The sequence below is a fragment of the Mustela nivalis genome (genome assembly GCF_964662115.1).
Source record: "Mustela nivalis genome assembly, chromosome: 10".
Lineage (NCBI taxonomy): Eukaryota > Metazoa > Chordata > Mammalia > Carnivora > Mustelidae > Mustela > Mustela nivalis.
Window position 1 is genome coordinate 53,966,051 of NC_139029.1, and position 15,745 is coordinate 53,981,795.

At 43.1% G+C, this 15,745-nt stretch overlaps 1 protein-coding gene across 2 annotated transcripts; it reads right to left on the minus strand.

Moving 5' to 3' along the window:
* Nucleotides 1–10,606: 10,606 nt before the first annotated feature.
* Nucleotides 10,607–13,239, minus strand: DIRAS3 (DIRAS family GTPase 3). 2 transcript variants are annotated; one of them, XM_082686076.1, is made up of 2 exons: nt 13,153–13,239; nt 10,607–12,084 (listed from the first exon to the last, which is right to left on the minus strand). In XM_082686076.1, the coding sequence occupies exon 2, from the start codon at nt 12,020–12,022 to the stop codon at nt 11,345–11,347; it is 678 nt and encodes a 225-aa protein (XP_082542202.1). In that variant the 5' UTR covers nt 12,023–12,084; nt 13,153–13,239; the 3' UTR covers nt 10,607–11,344. The 2 variants fall into 2 exon arrangements, with proteins under 2 accessions (XP_082542202.1, XP_082542203.1); XM_082686077.1 differs by lacking the exon at nt 13,153–13,239 and adding an exon at nt 12,776–12,863.
* Between the last annotated feature and the right edge of the window lie 2,506 nt (nt 13,240–15,745).

Genomic DNA, 15,745 nt, shown 5'->3' on the forward strand with positions numbered 1-15,745 from the left:
AAGACAGTTTTCATAGGAGATAGGTAATTTTGTGAGTACAAAATAGGTTAATTATTCTTATTTTAAATTAATAAACACACCTTTTAAGTTTTTCAATTTTTAAACTCAATACTGTAAATACCAAAAACTTTAAGGGATCCTCAATAATTTTTAGATTTGTAAAGAGGTCCCAACTCTTAAAAATGTGAGAACTACTGTTCTAGCCTAATGGAAGCACCTAGAGTTTCCCTCTCTCTTTCTCCTTCAAGCTTCTTTTTTTTTTTCTTAAAGATTTTATTTATTTATTTGACAGAGAGATCACTAGTAGGCAGAGAGGCAGGCAGAGACAGAGAGAGACAGAGACAGAGAGGGAGAACCAGACTCCCTGCTGAGCAGAGAGCCTGATACCGGCCTCGCCAGGACCCTGAGATCACGACCTGAGCCGAAGGCAGAGGCTTAACCCACTGAGCCACCCAGGTGCCCCTCAAGCTTCTTTTTAATGACTCCAGCAGGAACACTTTTCCCCTGTCCTCCCCTTGCCTACCTAATACATTTGCATATTTCAGTACCCAGCAAGAGTTTTTCCGCCATGAGATACAGTCATAGATATAATCATAGAGTTTTTCCTGCCATGAGATATAATCAACAGAAAACATTCAAGAACCGAGATCACAGCACAACGTAGTAACACGATTAGGAATTACAGTGATGAATCTTGAGTATTCTGGGATTTGAGTACTTACATTAAATGTAATTAAGCAATATATTTAATTGTGTGCTGTGTACTCTAACTTTTAACAGCGGCTGTGTTGAACGAGCAGCTCCCTGCATTTCTCAGTATTTAACAATTGGCTCTAGCACCTCAGAATTAACTGCTGAGCATTTGGAGGTTTCAGATGCTCAGCCCTTCTCCAAAAGTAGCGGCTCTAACTCTCCAGGCTGAGGCCCCGGCGTTTGTAGTTTTACCAGGCCCCCGAGGTATCACCAAGCACAGAGAGGGTCATTTGGACATTCTTTCCTTCATTCAAGTACTCAGCCTACACATACGAAGGTCTGCGTTGTGCCAGACCCTGCTGCAAGGTGCCTGAAAGATAATACCGAATGAAACCACACAAACCCTCTGCTCTCGAGGAGTTGAGATCCCAGGGGAGGAGATAGTACATAGACATGGAAGCAAAGGTTCTACGCTAGGCTTGTAGGCAGCAATACCTCTGTGAAGAAAACAAAACATAGTAAGGCCCAGAAAGTGACGCACAAAAGGCCTGAGGCAACAGCGAGCTCGGTGGGCCGCTGGTGGGTGGAGCATGTGAGAGAGAGGGGAAAGGGGGCGGGATCCAGAGGAGGGCGGGGCTGAGCAGGGAGGGCGCTGGGATTGCGGGGCGTGGCCACGAGGCTCTGCTTCCACCCTGATCCTGCAAACCCGACCCTTATTGCAGACACGGGGCTTAGTCTGCTGCCTTCTGAGTGCTTGGCTAATTGCCCGTCTTCTGACCAGACTTCATGCTCCTTTTAGAGCAGGGACGTAAGTCTGTTTTCCAGAGCCTGGCACAGCGTCTCATACATCATACAAACTTCATAAATATTTGTGCTAGAGTGAACGTAATAGCAACAAACCCGGCCTTATCTGGTTCAGCTCAGACCAGCCCAGATCCCTGAGACTGGAAAGCATAAGTGCCAAGAAGGCAGGCTTTGGCATCAGGTGGGTTTGGGTTTGAGTACGAGTCTAGGACACTTAAGTTAGCTAATCACTGTCCTAATCACGGTGTTCTTTCCTGGAGGAGTACTAGTATGCACTTCAGAATCACACGCAGTCCTGTTTTTGGTCCTGTGCTTAATGAAGTGTCCTGTCGATTTAATCCAAAAAGCTCCCCTGTCTCACATGGTCCTCTCATCCTGGGTTATTTTTCTTCATTGCATTTGTTGATGCCTGAGATTATATTAAATAATATCTATGTATTTGTTCTTTGTCCCCTTCCTCCATCCTTCACCTCACTAGAATGTATGTTCTTTGTGGGCAAGAGCTCAGTCTGTTGCACTCACTTCTGTATCTTCAGCACCTAAACAAATTCTTGGATCTAGTAGGCCCCACTAAATATTTGACAGAAGGATATATGGCTGGGGATGGGTGGGTAGATAAGGACAGAGGAAGACCCCAATATACATATTGGTTATTAATAACTTCATGTTATTTTTTCAAATAACTCCCTTCGGATTAGGGGCTCCATTGGTTGGCTCACTTTACTCCAGGATCTAGAACCTTCTTTCCATGGCTTCCTCTAGTTCCTGACCTGTCTTCATGTAGCAGTTCCAAGCCCCTTTGATCATACCATCCTTTTCTACTATGCTCTGGGAGCAATGGAACAACTACACTTCCAAGCATATATTTAGTTTTTATTTCTGATCTGCACAGGAAAGTCAGTTTCTTATTCTGACTTAAGAATAAAATCCCACCTTCAGATTTGTTTGACTTGTGCTCTTCTTTGGAAAAGTGAACTTGGCAAGTAGAACACAGAGCTCTGCTCTTGATGATGGTGGTTAGGATCAGGACTTTTGGAATTGAGCACATCTGGGCTTGAATCTTAGTTCTGCCCCTTACAAGCTCTGTGACTTGGGAAGGTACTTAACCTTTCCGAGCCACAACGACCTCTGTGAAATGTGACTTCCTTCATTAACATGTATTTATGCAGCACCTATCAAGTTCCAGGCACCATGCTAGAACTTAGGATACACCAGTAAATAAAAGTCACACATAACCTCATACTCATAATCTTAAACTCTAACCGCTTAGAAAATGATTTAAATATAATAATGGAAAGGGAAATGACAGGGTGTGGTGGGAACTTACAATGGAGATATAACCCAGTCTTGACAATCAGGGAAGGTTTACCTGAGGCAGTAGAGTTAAACTGAGTTAGGCAAAGAAGAGATGTGAGTGAGTGGGTTGCAAGGAAGAGGAACAGTTTAAAGCCTGTTATTGAGCTATGGTTTAGGGCTAGAGGTGAAGATTCTGTTTTCATTAAGAGTTTTGGTGAGACTCTTGGAATAGCCATGCCATCTTGGGGATCAGGTGACAAAAAGACCCAAAGAGGCTCTCAGAAATTCTTGGTGGGAGTACCGGTGGTGAGTGTGGCATTACCAAAGAGGACAAGAGAAGGATTTTTTGTGTAAAATGTTTGTTCACGAGTTTCAGAGAATCAGAGGAGTAACTCATATCTCCAGGACAGCCATAATCTGGAGCAAAAGCTTCAGCATGCAAGTATTTGATAACGAACGGATCATGCAGAATATGATAATACTTTCATATCATCGAAATGAAAGCAATTTGCAAATATTAACTCATGTAGTATGTATAACAATATGAGAGTCTATTTTCTACTGCTGTGTAGCCAACTATCACAAACATAGCAGCTTAGAATAATACATATTTATAATTTCACAGTTTCTGTGGGTCAGGAGTCTGGGCACAGCATAACTGGATTCTCTACTCTGAGTCTTAACCAGCCTGCCGTCATGGGTCAGCTGGTTGTGTTCTCATTCGGAGAGAGTCATCCAGGGAAGAATCTATTTCTAAGGTCATTCAGGTTGTCGTCAGAATTCATCTCATATCGGTATCACTGTGGGCCCCAGGTTTTTGCTGGATGCTGGCTGGAGACTGCCCTCAGGTGCTACAAGATGTACAGGCCACACACAGCTTCTGGAGGCTACTCCCAGCTCCTAGCCATATGGGCTTCTCTGACATGACTCCTTACTTCACTGAGCTCACAAAAACTCTAGCCCCAGTCTGTCAAGATACAGTTCTTATCAAGTGTAGCATAATTATAAGAGTGACATTCCATTACATTTGTCATATTCTATTGGTTAGGAGCAAGTCACAGAGCCCTTTCTCTGGCCCCATTCAAGAAGAGGGATTCTACAGAACTATAAACATGATGAGATGGGAATTACTGGGGTTCACTGTAGGCATATGCATATGGACATAAGGGAAGAGCTATTATTATCCTCATTTTGCTAATGAGGAAACAAAGACACTTGGTCAAATTCACATGATTAGTAAGCAAGAGAGACTGAGTTCAAATTCAGAAGGTCTCACCCCCAGAGTCCATGCTCTTGACCATGAGGTTCTGCCACAACCCCTAGTTGAAGGTCCAGTCTGGATTCCTCCTTTCATAAAATGTCAGTAATTTTGTTTTTACCATGGATTGTTGCCATCTTCCATCTTCAAACAATGATTCTAATAATCCTCATCTCTGTTACATTTACAGCTTTGAACACACTTCATATAGTCTAGTGATGTGAGGAGGTTACTTGTATGATCATTTCCCAGAAAAAGAAATTGGGATTTAGGAAGGACAAATTGCAACAGTTCTATGAAATAGAAGTGAAGAGCTTCTTCAATGAAGAGCTTCTTCTTCAATGAAAAGCTTCCATACTTTTTTATTCCCCTAGATGATAATGAAGACATCACAATATTTCTGAGTATTAAGGAACTTTCCTTAATACTTCCTTAAGGCTATTCTCTAGCCTGAGGTTTCTAACTGGTGGCTGGCAGGCCTGACATAATTACAACCAAACAAAAATTTGTATGAACGATTTCTAATTGGTTGCCAATATTTAAGAATTGTTAGATTCCCAAGAAAAATTAGCAAAATTTTGTAACGCCAGATCCACCTTTCCCAACAGAAGTAAGTAGAAGCTGCTTCCCTCCAGATTGGGCATAATGTTCCTCTAGGTCACCACATAGACTCCCTACCTGCTGACTGTGGACCTTGAGTCTGAGATCTTCACATTTTACAGACAAGAAAAACCTACAGCCCACAGACATATTTAGAGTCTGCCAGGTAAGCTAAGAATGGCAGAGCCTATACCGAAGTTAGCACCAGAAAGAGGGTCCCGGGTCAGTGGGACAGGAGGCATTTTCACTCAGGTGGGCATTTTCAAGCAACAGTTCCAAACATGTGACCAGCGGCCTTGTCCCCAAATAGCCCAGCCCCACCACACTACTTAATTCCTATTTCAATTACATTGGGAACAAACATATTTCACAATGTTCAGCTCCAGGTTGCGTATAGAAGAAAACACACTGATAGAGGACCTCAATTATCAGTAATTTCTCTCTGAGTCCTGTTTTCCTCTCTCACTCTGTACTAATGACTACCTTTACAAAGAGGTTCCAGGGGCTTTCAGAGCAACGGGAGTAAACAGGATGTGCATTAATGTAGCAGGATAGTTACCTCCCATATCTGAGCATAGACCTTTCAGAAATAGAATTTTTTTAGATGTGCCTACATACATAATCTCCAGGAGTGCAGGGGCAATGCATGTTGGGTGGAAAGACTTTTGCATTAACCTTGGAGGAAAGGTCTAGGAGAGGTAGAAAGAGAAGGTAGCATCAGCCCACTTCAATGAAGCAGCTGAGGCCTTACTGTGTGTCAGGCTCTGTGCTGGGCTTTCATAGGTATTCCTTGATTTCATTCACACACCTCACAAGGCTGGGAGCAGCCAAAAAGCAAAAGAAGAAAGACACAGGGTTAAGCCCATATTTGTTCATTCTGGGTGACATATTGGGTCTTAGGGTGACCTCAGCATGGGACTTTAGGATACTTATTGAACGAATCCCAGCTTCCTCTGTTCCTTGTCTGTTAAAGGCCGTATGTTAGAAGCATAATACATTCGTAGTTATTTTCTCTCAATTAGACCTGGGGGTTCCTCGATGAGGTTACTTTAAAGTTGAATAAAATTGAAAGAGCACTGGGGTTGGTGTCAGAAAACTTGGTTTCTAGCCCCCACTCTGTTTTTTCCCGCTGGAACTCATGAAGAAATTACTTGAGTTTTTTTCCCCCCAATAATTAGAAACGTAATAGAAATACATGATAATCTAATTCACACTACATTAAAGGTTACGGAATGAAAGTCATCATTATGGTCCTCAAAGCCAACGCCAATTGTCAATTACTTCAATATCTCTCTGGAAAAATTTTCCATTATATATATAATCACACACTCATATACACACTAACCCTCAAATAGGAGAAAATTTAAAATAAATCTTGGAGATACTATGTATTGGCCCATATAAACCTCATTATTTTAATATAGCTGAACCATATTGAAAGTCATTTAGGCAATTTTCAGTCTTTCATTAATACTAGCAAAAGCTAATATTTATCGATTGCTTATACTATGCCAGACACTATTCTAAGTGCTTTATGTGTATTAATTCATTTATATCAATTCACAGTCATCTTGGGTATTATTATCACCCCCATTTGACATTTGAGGAAAACAATGCCTTGAGAACATCAGTGTTTCCTCCACAAACTGTAAGTGGCAGAAGTGAGATTCACACCCAAGTAGAAGGCACAATGCTGTGACATTCATCTTTGTCCACATAGTTTTATGCACATTTGTCAGACTCTCTGGCAAATGAGGACCCTTGAAAAAAGCAGCAGGGCAATCAAGTGCAGATTTAAATTTTTTAAATTAGTGCATTTTTTTAAAAAAAGATTTTATTTATTTATTTGACAGAGAGAGAGAGATCACAAGTAGGCAGAGGCAGGCTCCCCACTGAGCAGAGAGCCCGATGCGGGGCTCGATCCCAGGACCCTGGGATCATGACCTGAGCCGAAGGTAGAGTTTTAACCCACTGAGCCACCCAGGTGCCCCTAAATTAGTGCATTTTAAGTGCATTTTTCCAAGGCCAATCTGATAGCAGGGTGGAGAGTGCACTCATTTTCATGGCACCAGCCACAGACAGCTGTGTATTTTTATCTTCTTCCCCATCTCCTATGTTGGATCACGAGCTTCTTGAAGACAGGGACTCTGTACCCCAGGGCTCTTTGTAAATGATTACTAAAAAATAGGGAAGACTTCAGTGGGAGTGGCCTTTGGTATTTGGGCTAGATTCTGAAAGGTGAATAAAATTTTGGTAGGCAGAAAATGGAAGTAAAAACACCTTCCATGAAGAAAGAGCGAAGGAACAACTACTTAATATGCCTGCTGGGGCAGCAAATCATCCAGGCTGGTTGGGAAAAGGGTGTGCGGCTGAGATGTACTCAGAAAGGATACCAGGAAGGATATTTGGAGGGAGGCAGAAAGAGAATTCTAATGCTATTCAGAGTCTGTGAGATCCTTTCCAGGATACATTTATTCATCTGGAGGACAAAATGGATGACTTCCATGAATATACCACCATATCCCCATAATACTAGTGTTGAATAGTGAACTGTATTGGATCTCAGTTTACAAACTGGTATTATTCCCACATCAGGTTTCTTTCCTCCACTTTCCACTTCTTGGTGTCAAGTGGCTTGCAGGGTTGTCAGTATCCGTAGCCTGGGAAAATATCATATCAATGCAGTGGGCATATTTTCAGTTTTCATTTATTTTAATCCTCACCAACTCACTGAATACACATTCTGACATGTTTATTTTTCAAGCTCTGAGCCCATGAGCCTGGGTTTATAAATGTAGCTGATAGATGTACTATTCAAATTAATTTATATGCAAACATACATCTCAGTGGATTTTGTTCCATTTCTGTTAATCTTGAATTTCATGAAGTTACTTAGCCATCTGATGACACATATTATTTTATATACATGCTAACATTTTTCGATTTCGATTCTTGATTGTTGATCCTGGCTATGTATAGAAATTAGTTGTGACTAATGATGTACTATATGTTGGCTAACTGAATTTAAAAATTAAAAAAAAAAAAAGAAATTAGTTCCAATAGCCACTCTGAATATATATCAGCACTGCCTACTCAGAAGATATGTAGCACATAAAGATGAGCTACAAATATAATTTTAAATATTTAAATTTAAATATTTAAAATATTTAAATATTAAATATAAATTTAAAAGATATTAAATATCATTTTAAAACATAGATTTCTTTTAGAAAGAGTAAGAGAGCGAGAACTCACTAGTGGGGATGCAGGGGGCAGAGACAGTCTTAAGCAGACTTCACGCTGAGCATGGAGGCTGATTTCAGGACTGTGAGATCTTGACCTGAGTCAAAACCAAGACCAGATGCTTAACTGACTCTGCCACCTAGAAACCCCTCTGGTAGTCACATTTAAGGAAGTAGAAAGAGGGGCGCCTGGATGGCTCAGTCAGTAAAACACATGATCCTTAGTCTCAGAGCTGTAAGTTCAAGCCACATTTTGGGTGTGGACATTGCTTAAAAATAAAAAATTAAAAAAAAAACTAGAAAGAAACATCAAATTAATTTAAATAATATATGTCACTTAACCCAACCTATCTAAAATACTATCATTTCAACATGTAATATATTTAAAAATATATAAGCTTGTCTACATTGCTCCTTCTGTAGTTAAGTCCAGAGTCTATTTTATGCTTGCAATACATCTCAATTTGGACTAGCCAATAGTAAAGTGCAGACATCACATAAGGCCAGAGGCTATGATGTTGGATGGTGCAAAAATAGAAGCTATAGATTCTAGCTCCTTTGAATAAAACTGTTAGTGCAGAGAATGGTTAGAATGGTTTATATCCTCCGTGCTCTCATCCAAGCAGTAATATGTAAATTTTCTCACTTAGGACTTTTTGGGAGAGACAGAAGTGATCATCGTGTCCCAAACTTTTGATTATGGACACAGGCGCAGAGACTCAAGAAGGTGAGGATGGGCTGGGGGAGAAGTAGACCATTGGCTTGCTCTGTTCCACACCATGTCATCGGCCTTGCTGCTGGTGTTGATGCCAAACACCTGCTGACAGGGCACAGAGAGCAGGAACTCCCTGCTCAGCCCCACGGACATCCATCTTCCAGTGGGGAAAGGGTTGGGGGACCTGCTGCTCTAGGGTAGAGATTGGCTCCCTGCACTGTCCTCGTGTCCAGCACCAGGAGGGGACATCAGGAAACTACCATCTGCCTCTGCAGGGCAGGGAGTAATGAGGTGGAAAACCAGATCTCCCCTGCGGGGGTGAGGGGAGAGCAGGGGTTTTGCTCATGTCATTTGATGTTTGGGTACATATCATCAAGAAGGTTTTCTATTATTAAACCAATCTTTTCCTGGTGCTTTGGCTAGGGAAAATGTGCCCCATTTTGCTGTTTTTGATCTGTACCTTTTAGCAGCTCTGACCTGGAGGCATTCTGCATGGTCTTGACCTGGACGGACAATAAGAAATCCCGAATCACCATCATGCTGTTCCTCAAATCCCCAGGTTCCTAGGCAGTTCATTGCTTTCCACCTTTAAGTGTTTTCCTTTGTTCCTATATTATGTTATGTCCAGAGTTATTTTAGTTGTAAGACGTAGTACCTGGGGGGGAATAGAGGGACTACTCTATCTTTTCTGAAACCAGAAATCTCCTAACTGCTAAATATGAGCAAGGCTTTCTAATCCTCATCTTATTCAGCTTCTAAGAAATTTTTGCTATGATAGAGTACATTACATGCTTGTCTTTGAAACTCATTTCTCCAGTGAGCTACTGCACATTGTGAGTTTCCTCATTTGGTCACTTCTAAGTGTCCTTTGCATTTTCCTCTAGGTCAGTAGCTTTCTAATGTGCTTGTGTTGCTCAGGATTCTGCCCTAAACCTATTTATCTTGCTTCACTTTCTCCCTGCACAGCCTTGCTACCAGCTCTATGCTGAAAACTCACAATCATTGTCTCCAGCCCCTGACCCCAGTCTAATTCCCACTGGAAAGCTCCACTTGGCTATCCTAACAACTGTGTTATCCAAAAATGCAACTTATTATCCTCTTGTACATGTGCAAATAGATCTTCCCCCAAATTTGCCTTGTATTTATGAGCACTTCTCAACAGTGTGCTTTTCCCCTAAGAATCAAGCTATAGGAAACTACTTTTAAAACACAAAAATTGGGGTGCCTGGGTGGGTACCATTGGTTAAGCATCTGACTCTTGGTGTCAGCTCAGGTCATGATCCCAGGACCCTGGGTTCAAACCCAGCATGGGGCTCCATGCTCAGCTTGGAGTCTGCTTGAGATTCTCTCTCACTCTCCCTCTCCCGCTTACACTTGTGCTATCTCTCTCTCTAAAATAAAGCATTAAAAATTTTTAAAAACAAAAATTATTCAGTGATATTTGTCCAATAATAAATATTTCATGGCAAAAAAGTCACCAAATCAAGAAACTCCTTCCCCCAATTTAAAAAATCACACTCAAAAAGATATGTATAGGTAGGTATCCCCTTACTCAAAAAAGTATGTTCAAATATAAAATTAATCTTTTTTGAAAAAACTCCCTTAAGGAAGAATTTCTTGAATTTCACATTCCACCATTTCTTCCCTTACTTTCCATCCACCTCCCCACTCTCCATATCCAGCATTTCTTGAGGGAAGACTTTGAGGCAGCCAAAGGCGAGGCTTGCTTTCCACCATCTCCAAGACAGCAAGAGAGAGAGCACCCTTTTCAGAGATGTCTGGAGTTCTTCCAGATGTCAGCCTAAGAATGGTTATGGATACAGACCAGCTCTGAATCTCAGGGACCCTTTAACTGCACCCCTGCCCGCACTGGCTAATTTCAGGAGGGAATGTGCCTCAAGTTATTAGAAACCTCACCCAGATGTGGTTGAAATTTTAATGCAATGGGTATTTTTGTTGTTGACCAGTGAAAAAGACATTATAAGGCTGATTGCATGCAGGAAAAGCTTTATTTGAGTCACAAAAACTGCTACATGGAATACCCAAACATTTTTAAATGACTTTGAAAACAACTGGCACACATTTAGTAAGCAAGTTCCACTTTCCCCATTTTCTCTACCCCCACCCTCGATGCTCAGCTCTAGAATATCCATTTATTTATCTTGTTTAACATGTCTGTTTGAAATTCATCTGCCAGTTTTGGTGGCAAAACCACATTTTTAAAATATTTATTTATTTGACAGAGAGAGACAGTGAGAGGGGGAACACAAGCATGGGGAGTGGGAGAGGGAGAAGCAGGCTCCCCACTGAGCAGGGAGCCCAACATGGTGCTCCATCCCAAGGTGCTGGGATCATAACGTAGGCCCAAGGCAGACGCTTAAGGACTGAGCCACCCAGGCGTCCCCAAAACACATTTTTTAACAATTAAATACAGAATGGCAATTTTTAGGACTTGGAATGTTTGTAAAATAACACACGATAATTAGAGCTCCTAGAAGAGCAGTGGCCTCTTTCAATTCCTTTCAAGCATTTCATTCTCTATTTCAAATATTAATCTCTAACGTCTATACAAGTAATCTTCAAATGCATAGCTCTCCTTTTTTTTTTCCTGTCCTCCTTGGCACCTAGTTGTTACCCAAACCACAGCACAGAAGTCGTTCACACACGTAACACATTGCACTGGGACCGCTCCGTGTTTTCCGCACACTTAAGGGAAGAAGTTCGCAACCCCGGGGCTCACATGACGGTGCACTTGTTAAGCAGCTTCTCCGCGGTCTCGGGCATCAGGGATTTCTTCTGGGGATGGTGAAGGCAGGCGGCAGGCATCTTCTCCTGGTTTGGCAGCGTGTGAAATATCTCCTGCACACTGATATCCATCTCAGCGGAGGTCTCCAAGAAGGCACAATTCCACTCCAACGCGCAGGCAGCACTTACCATAGACTCCCAGCGGCTTTCTTGGCATTTGCTGTCCACCAAAACGATAGGGTATTCATGCAAGGTATTGTCTTTGACTTTGTAGATCAGCTTATAGAAAGGCTTCAGCTCCTCCACGGTTTGCTTCTTGTTGGCGGAGTAAACCAGGAAGACAGCAGGGCCCCTAGCAACGGCGAGGCGCTGCAGACCCGGGTAGCGGGGGCTGCCGGTGGCTTCCGTGCTGTACAGCGCCCCGACGCCGTGGTTGGAGCTCAGCACATGGCGGTCGGTATCTGCGATGGTTGGCAGGTACGCATCGGGAAAGTTGACACGCACCCACCTCTGCACGGACACGCTCTTGCCCACGCCAGCGGTGCCAAGCACAACGCAGCAGTCTTTGTTCTTGTTCTGGGGCATGAGGGCAGGGATGATAATCAGGGTGGGCAGAGGCCGCAGACGCCGAATTGGCCATTTCTTAAAGCCAAAGCAACTATTGCCCATTACAGGAATTGGCGGGGAGAGGAGCGTGCAAGTTATTGTCACTTAACCAGGAGCAAAAGATTCTTAGGGAGAAAGAACAGAAGAGTGAGATGGGAGTTTGAACTTAGAAGGGTGTCCCCGTGTCTCCTTGTCTAGCCGCTCCCTGGGGATACTCTGGAGGGTCTAGGAACACTCCCCAAGCCCATCTCCCTCCCTCCTCTGAAGCAGAACCAGGCTCAGTGCCCATCCCAGGCGCCACAAAAGGCGGTGTGAGCAGGGAGGAGAGGCTGGCTCAGACTTTTTTCCTATGATGCCTTAGGCTTACTGCACCAGCACATCCGTTTTCTTTCACACCACACTACTCCGATCTAAATACAGAATGAGAAGCTGAAACGATGGGCAGCCCGCCAACCTGAGACAAAGTGGGGACTGGAGTCAGGTCCCCTTAACCCTGAGGGAGAAACCCAGCATTCCTTGGTAGCTGAAACCTATGCTCCTTGAGTGGGGAGATGTCTCGGGAAAGGCGGAGGCAGGACGTTTACGGGAAGACCAAAACGGTCTGCGCCAAGATGGACCCCATCACTGTCCTTTCATTGACTGTTGTCCTCATTAGGATACTAAAAATCATGCCCAAGGATGGAGATTTATCACGTTAATTAGATGCGTTATGCATGAAGAAGGATAATAAGTGCGCAGGTGCTAATAAATTCCTGCTTCTATGTGCTTCGAGTCTCCTTTTTCCCATCTAAGTTTCTCTAAAAAATTCTCCCTGACCTCGCCCCAGCGAGTCAGCCTGAGGATTCTTCTCCTTGCGCCGTCTCCCTTGTGTTGGAGCAGAGCCCCAGTAAAGCCTAGCCTCGAACCCCGCTGTCTACTTGTCAATTGCTGTTGCTTGGAGACACCCAAACACCCGGTTTAGTAATAATGGAGGTAAGGACAGAGTGTCCAGGGAGCCCACGGGGCCAGGATGCTCTCTGTTCCCGTGCCGTAAGACCGATTACCTACAGGGACTGTCCCCAGGACATCGAGGGACAGATAGCCACCTCCACAAAAACTAGGCCTCCCATTCTCACCCACAGCAGCCCAGATCGGTTTACCCACTACATCTCACTTTGGAGTGCCCCCTAATAAAAGCGGAAGACAGCTTTTACCTTTCTCCAAGGCAGGAACAAGTGCGCTAGCGGGCAAATTCACTGCTCCCTGAGTCAGCCTTAGCGATGGTGGCAACTGAGCGCGCGGCGGGCAAATTTCACTGCTTCTGCAGTCTGCATTGGTGGGGGGGTGAGGGGAGGGTGGGCAGTGGCAACAGAAAGACCAATCACAGCCTCGGGAGCCAGTCAGAGGCTACCTGTGAGCTGCCAGAGGGTGGGGGGGGGGGGGCGGGGAACTGAGGGACCTGCGGGGATAGGCCTGGAGCGCCAGAGCCTGAGGGGGCAGGCTTGGCGGCTCTATTCGCACCTTCTACAGAGGAAGGACTTGAGGGGAGTGTGCCCAGTGTACCCCACGTGAGAGGAGCTGAACCCCCAGCCAGGGGGCAATGATGGGGAGGTCCTGGGTTCATAGACGCTGGCCATTCAGGTGTGTATGCTTCTAGAATTTGTACTTCTAGTTTGGTGCAGGCAACCTTCACTTCTGTGCCCTTTCGCGACTGTGGCGTTAGCCCTTCCCAAGCCCCGCTGCCTTCTCTTCTCTGCAGAAAGGCCAGTTAGAATTCTCCCCACCACTGGTGCCAGGCACTTCATAGAATCTGATCCACTTTCCTCAGTAAACATTTGTCCACCACAAAACGCGGTGTTTGTCCCTCCGGAAGTCTCAACTAACACAACTGTTATTAGAGACTTCAGAACCTGCTTCCTGCGAGGATTACCTGTGGTTTAGACGGGTTCTATGGAAGAAGGTTGAGGGATGGTCTCTAAACCCAGCAGCCTTAAGCAGCAGCCACATTCCTCACTACAAATGATACAGCAGGTTTCATCTGATCACCATCACAAAAGCTTTGTAAGCAAATCGAGTAGGAATGTGGGCAGCCTCTAGAAGTAGAGAACCAACAAGAAAATACGGACCTCAGTCCTACAACTGCTAACAGCTGGACTTTGCCCAGCAACCCAAAGGAACTTGAAAGCAGATTGTTCTCTGGAAACTGCACAGAAGACCACAGACCAGTCAACAACTTGATTTCATCCTTGATTAAGCAGAGACCATCCAAACTCCTCACCTTCAAGATTGTAGGTCCTGTGGTTGGGCGTTATTTTATGCCAGGAAGTTTGTAGTCACTTGGTACGCAAAGAAATTTGTAATTTGCTTTCAAATTTGTTTCTTGTTTGCCAAAGAAGGACTGATATAGCAGGTAAAATGACTTGTTCAAGGTTACAGAGCTCATGAATGATGGGTGTAGGCCTAACTTCAGGTCTTATTCTTTCTGGTCCTGTCATTGTATGTCATTAATATGATATGCTATTTCTGGTTCATTAGAAAAAAAAATTTCCATAGCTTTTTAATTTTTACCCAAAAGCACATTCATGTTGGAGAGATCTAGGCAGAAAATTTGACTTAGAATATTTATATATTTTTTCTCTTCTTTTGAATATACCTTAATATGCCTTTGAGCTATGAGATCTTAGGGATATTACTTTTTTGCAGAATGGGAACTAATACTTATGAAAAACAATTATGGGGAGCATTCAAGGAGCTACTGCACAAGACAATCCACAAATCCACAGTCTGAGCATTTTAACAATGGCTTTTGGAATTGTCAGGATCTTTTTATTTAATCTTATCTAACCCTGGGATAGAGTCCCACATTGGCTCCCTGCTCAATGGGGAGTCTGCTTCTCCCACTCCTTCTGCTGTTCCCTGTGCTTGTGCTCTCTCTCTCTCTCAAATAAATAAATAAAATCTTTTAAAAAGGAATAAAAAAAAAAGACTAAAGGAAGATATGATAGTGGAGAATAACATGAAATTTTAGAAAGTAGAATCTTAGAATAGGTAAAAAACTGGGGTAAATATTATATCCGTGTCATGAGTTTTTACAATCATATTTATGACTGAAACATCTGATACTCAAGGTAATAATATTAAAAATTGGGGAAGGCAAAGGGACCTAAACAGAAGTAAGGTTTCCATACTTCACTTGAAGTGGTAAAATGTTGATACCAGCAGATTGTGATGTCACATATGTATATTGTAATACCTGGAACAACAATTTTTACCCAAAGAGATGTAATCAAATACTCTAAAAGAAAATTAAGATTGAATTCCGAAAAATATAACCCCCAGGAAGGTGGTTACACATTTATAAATCTACGTATATAATAAGGAGAAACAGGAAAAACAAAATGATAAAATGGCATACATCAGCTCAAATATATCAGAATTACCTTTCCATGTAAATGATGTAAATATACCAATTAAAAAAGCATATTGGCAGAGTAGATTAAAACAAGCAAACAAAAAGAAACACCAGCCAGTTACAAGGTGACTGAAGTCAGTTTCATCTCACTTCACATGTAATGACACAGGGAAGTTGAAAGTAAAAAGAGGGGAGTGCCTGTTGGCACTCCAATGGCTCCTCCAGTTAAGTGGCGGTCTTTGGCTCAGATCATGACCCTGCATCGGGCTCCCTGCTCAGTGAAGAGCCTGCTTCTCCCTCTCCCTCTGCTACTCCCCCTGCTTATGTTCTCTCTCACTCTTCTCTCAAATAAATAAAATCTTTTTTAAAAAATTAAAAGATGCTTTTGTATGGTA